At 37.7% G+C, this 5,441-nt stretch overlaps 1 protein-coding gene across 9 annotated transcripts in view; it reads right to left on the bottom strand.

Annotated features, from left to right (window-relative positions):
- Positions 1-1,197: 1,197 nt before the first annotated feature.
- LOC102387833 (aspartyl/asparaginyl beta-hydroxylase-like) overlaps positions 1,198-5,441 on the bottom strand; it is an 86,515-nt gene continuing 82,271 nt past the window's right edge. For all 9 annotated transcript variants that reach the window (XM_025198498.1, XM_025198497.1, XM_025198501.1 and 6 more), the window contains one exon: positions 1,198-3,064. In XM_025198498.1, the coding sequence (XP_025054283.1) occupies positions 3,057-3,064 (8 nt within the window). In that variant the 3' untranslated portion in view covers positions 1,198-3,056. The remainder of the gene's footprint in view (positions 3,065-5,441) is intronic.

Genomic DNA, 5,441 nt, shown 5'->3' with positions numbered 1-5,441 from the left:
GAAAAGGGAGGAAGAATGGGATGGCTATGTCACAGCCAGCTGCAGTGAGCAGTGAGAACTCCATAGGTATTCTCCCTACCAGTGAGCTGATTCTCTAGCAGAGACAGCAACACCTGGAGCCGGTAACACACCAATCCCATTAAAGTTTAGTTCTCGGTGCACCAAGAAGTAATAAATTTACGATTCAAGTCATGTTAAAATATCACCATTAAAATGCAATTACCTTGCAAATATTATTTAAAAGTATAAGCAAGCTAAATGCACGCTATAAAATTCCAGCATAATGTAAATAGCAGTGGTTACCCTGTTTTACTTTTACAATATATATAGTGAATAAATGCATCAAGTTTAGATTGTGTTTTAAAAAGTATGTTGCTAGAAATGATATCTTATTTCAGAGTACCTATTTGCAAATCAGTTTTGTCATAAAAATAATTGGCCTATACCCATATACAGAGGCACAGTTGAGGTGGCATAATTTTTCCACACTGAAAATGTATTTTATTGATCCATTTCACTTTACTCGTATACTGTTTTTCTTCATTGGTATATTTTCTTTAAATGTTCCGAAAAGTAGACAAATACAAAATTCCACAGATTCCATCAGCTACAGCGAAACAGGCACTGTAAGGTTCAGGGAGGGGTGAAGATTGGTTACCACCTTTCACCCAGCCATATTCCAGTTTCCCTTTGGATACAAGATCATCAGAATAAATCAGGGGCATAAGCAATTGCAGATGGGTTTGTTAAACTCAGTATCATGCAGATGAAGCGCCCACTTAATACTTGCCACTGGATCACTAGGCAAAATTTTCTTCCATATAAACTACAGTAACTTCCTACTAAATCTGACCTGTGGATAAATACCATTCCCTCAAGGTCATAAAGAAATCACAGAGCCTGACAACTACATAACTGGTTCCAGAAGAGCAGACATATAATCCAAAAGCAGTAACATTTAGCAACATGCTGATAACTGGCCCATAGAAATAACAGCTCCTCCAATGAAATAACAGATCATTTTTGCTCCACTAGAATGTCGTCATTGTATATTGAAGAGTTACAGCAGCACAACACTTCAGATTGGTGATATTAATTGGTGGAGGATAAGCAGAGAAACTCATTTGCTCCTATAGATACCATATTTCTACACTCAGTAAGTAGAAAATAATGACACCATCAGGACAAAGATATTCTTCTGTTTTTTATTGCAGCCAAACATTAAAACGGATTAAATATACATTATTTTTAAATCCCCTTGTCTTTGCCCAGCTTGGCACAATTTTGTAAACATGAAGCTCATAAAATCACATACTTAATTACAAAGAGTTTAAAATTTGATCACAGCATAACGCAACCTCACAGTCCCATAATTCTATAAATAGACTGCCACTTCGTACAAAAACGCAGTGAAGTTTATATCCTCCTTTCACCAGTTTTAATTTTTTCTCCCAAGCTTCCCTATAAAATATGGCTTTGTAAAAAAGTATTGCTCTGCAATTCACAATCAGAAGTAATTTTACACCAAAAAAACATACCATATTCTGCCTCAACCTACATCACAGTTTAAGAGGATTATTGCTCTCCTGTAAAGTGTAAAGAAACCACTTTGGGGCATATGTTACCCTTGTTCTGCACATGGAATTCTCAGCCTTGTGAGCTGGAATTCCAAACAAGAAACAAGCACCTAATATGTCCCTTTCATTGTAAGTGTATGCAAGTAAAATCCTAGTCTCAAAACAGTATTAAAGGTATTTTAAAAAATGTCCCTGTCAACTAAGATGCAACCACTGTTAGGGTTACTTTGATGCCTCTCTTTAAAAGAAAGTATATTTTCTTTTTTCTAGCTCCTTTATCAGACTTTGCAGGTTTTTTTTTAAATCACAGCAACTATTCCTGAGCCAAAAAGGAACACAAAAAAGCCTAAGAGTAAGAAGATGTCTCTATAATTGTATCAGCAGCATGCAACAGGTAGACAAAATACCTGCTATATTAAAAATCAAAGTAATTAAAAAAACTAAATTAAAATAATTTGACTATTTTAAAATATTCTTAGAGTTGCAATATTTTTACATTTTAACGTGTATTTTTAGATGCATTTAATCTTATTCTGGCTTCATTTATGAAGCACGTATTTACGTAGAATTGCTGTTTCCAACAGTTTACTGTGTGAATTCTAATTCAATATACTAATTCCAAGTATGATAAGATCAGTCCTTTGGGGAAAATAAAAGTGTGCCTTAGTAAGCCCAAAACTGATTCCAATTACATAGCTATGTGCCTGTTGACACTGAGTCTTCCCGACAGGTTGTTATGAAGTCTTCAGTTTTCCTTGTTTTAAAAACCAAATGTGCATAAAATAAGCAACACTAATTTGCACATAAAAGACTTGTAGAAAAGTAATTTAGTAACCTGTCTGAATATAGCTAAGAATTAAATTAAATGTTTTATAAACTGTAAAATTATTTTAAGTGATTTGAAACTCATGTAGTGTAACTGTTTGACATAGTATCAGTGCAGACAGATGCAACTCAAACGTCATAGCTCAATGCCTCCGATTAGTGTTTCTAAAATGCAACAAAAGTTCACGTTACATTAACAGTAACAAAAAGTTTAAAGTTCATGGTCATATTTCTATATTTTGTTTGCCCAAATTGCTCCCAAACTTTATATACCCACAACATAAAGATATATATTATTATAATCTGAAAAAAACAATTGTATCTACATAACAAATACCTTAACAAATTGCTTGGAAAGGACATGTAAAATGTAGGTCAAATGCATAGTTCTGTCACAAACAGGGAAGAAAGAGAAATAAAACCAATGAATGTACTACACTTGACAAGAATGTAAATTCAAAACATCTAAGTGTTAAAAAGTGTACTAAAATGACCATTGGCTACAATCCATTTACAATATCTTAGTGTTCATCCCCCAAAATCCTGAACTGCTCAATAATTTCATCATGAGATCTAGTACAACCATCTGCTCCCCTTGTGTAGCGTATTGATTAGGGCTGGTCCTCCTGATGTAGGAAGAGTCTTTTTGAAGCTTTATGTATCTGAAAAAATAAGGGGAAATCTATATTAAAGGACCAACCAAGACACATTCCTTTAAAAAAAAAAAAAAAAAAAAAAAAAAAATCAACTTTAAATGCTAAAAAAGGCAACTTTGTAAAAGACTAGCTAATTTGGAGAAAGCTACCATTTCTGGGAATGTACTTAAAGAATAAACACAAAGTTGCTGTGGGAGATAGGAAATAGAAAATTTTCATGCTAATATAAACAGTATATACTTTGAGTATATGGTATTTAAAGTAACTGGTCATGGGAACCAGGGTCACATCACAAATACAAGAATGGAAGAATAGAACTGGGTACCAAAGGAAGTCCGGAACAAAAGATTCTGTATGCACATAGGATTTGAACCATTCATTATGCTGAATCTGAATCTATAAACATGACACCCACCACAGAAGAATATATATATATTTTAAAATCAGATGGAATATTAAGATCTGGAAAACGCAAGGAGGTTTAGCACAGGTAGAAATTCACAACAATGGTACCCCAAAATACAATCACTGTCTCCACTGAACCCTGCCTTGAAACACTACTAGGTCTTTGGTCTTGGACATGTGTTCATTTGCAGCCCTACAAGAAACAACAGAGGCTTTGGAGGTATACACATGTGCAGAGCCCTCTGGCTGTAACACTACAAAATCTCCGTAAAGGCATACTCTCCAGACAGGGGGTGACAAGTGCTGTTCCTTTGCTCCCTCTGCCCCCAGGGGAGGCTGTCAGTAAGCCCAATCATTGATAGCCTGCCCTCTCCTGCAATTGGAAACTGGGACAGGTTGTCAGTGATCAGCAGTTCCAGTCTGCTACTCCCAAAGCAGAGAAGCAGCCAAAGACAACACTCCTCCTCCCCAGCCTCCCAAAAGATGCTGCTCTTCTCACTCCCTGCCACCTGTGCAGGCAGGGTGGGAGGTTGGGGGGAGGACTGTGTTTGACAGCTGCTGATGCTCTTGGCAGGGTACAAGGCAGGCTGTATTTGACAGCTGCTGTTTCAGGACCCAGACTGGGAGCAGCAGCTATCAAGACAGCAGAGGCTCTGAGACAGCTTGCTGAAGTAAGCAAGGCCACAGCACCAGGTCCTGGCAGGGCTGCAGCAATATTTCCCACAAGCTGTCAAGGGAGTCAGACTCTCTCATCCTTTCCCCCTTGGGAAATGTGATTGAGGGGGGGAACGAAGAAAGGAGAGGAGTACTCTGGGACGTTGGGGTATAAAGAGGCCCCCTGCAGCACTACATCACTCTTTGCAAGTTATGTGTAGTGCTAAAAAACATAGTGCTATGGAGAAATTTGTTTCCGAAAGGAACTTCGAGTCACCTTGAACACTAGAGGCACATCTAGATGCGTGTGGAGGTTTAGTTCCCTGGTGACAAGTAGCTGTGTCCGGCCAGCAGCTCTGGAAGCCTGGCTCCACTTTTCGGCAGGTTTTTTTACCACTTTTTTTTTTTTTCCGACCCCCTGGATATCAAAAAATCCCACGAGGAAAAAAAAACAACAAACAAAAAATGGAGCACCGCACGCTCGTGCAGCCCTTGCAGCCCAGAGAACACTGGACTGTGCAGTATGTGGTGCCACAAATGTGTTTGCGGTACCACATACTGCATGACCATGCTTGTCTGAACATGCTCTAGGCGGGGAGGGGGGTATGCATGCTAACTTTCTGTATCACTAACAGGTTACATATAGGACCAGAGATGTAATGTGTGTCCAAGGCCTTTGTCAAGTATCATATTATAACAGCTACTGAGCCCTTACTGTGGACAGAGTTATACTACTATATTGATGTTCATATTGGTACTACTTATTCATTAAATATGAGAAACAAGAGCATAAATATATGCACAGCTGCAAATGCCCGCTAATTGAACAAATGATTTATGAGAAAATGGCTAGGATAGGTACCTGGTGCAACTGTTAAAAAAGGATTTCTAGGTAGACAGTCTGCAGCAATGTGAATATATCATGCAGTTAAATATGGTACAGTTTACTGAGGCTATGTATCATGTAGTCGCTGAACTTGTACAGTACATGCAGGTTTTTAATTCTGCATAGCAGCGGTTCCCAAACCGTGACAGTTTGTGCACCATCAAATTTTAATTATACAACCTTAAGTACCACCAGCAAACTTTTGTCATATAAAGTAAATCTGTTAACATGTACCACTGACAGGTGGTCTGTGTACCACTGGTGGTACCTGTATCACAGATTGGGAAACGCTGCTGTATCGAATCTCAGGAAGATTGCGTCCTTCAAGCAGTTTCCCATCAAATTTAAAAAATGTTTATTAATTACTCAATGAACTTTATGTCAATTATTGGCTTTGTTATAATGGATATCCATAAAAAATTATTTGATATAGTTTCC

This window comes from Alligator sinensis, unplaced genomic scaffold (assembly GCF_000455745.1).
Source record: "Alligator sinensis unplaced genomic scaffold, ASM45574v1 scaffold860_1, whole genome shotgun sequence".
Classification (NCBI taxonomy): Eukaryota; Metazoa; Chordata; order Crocodylia; family Alligatoridae; genus Alligator; species Alligator sinensis.
Note: the sequence above shows the minus strand (reverse complement) of the source record. Positions and strands in the feature narration are given on the sequence as shown.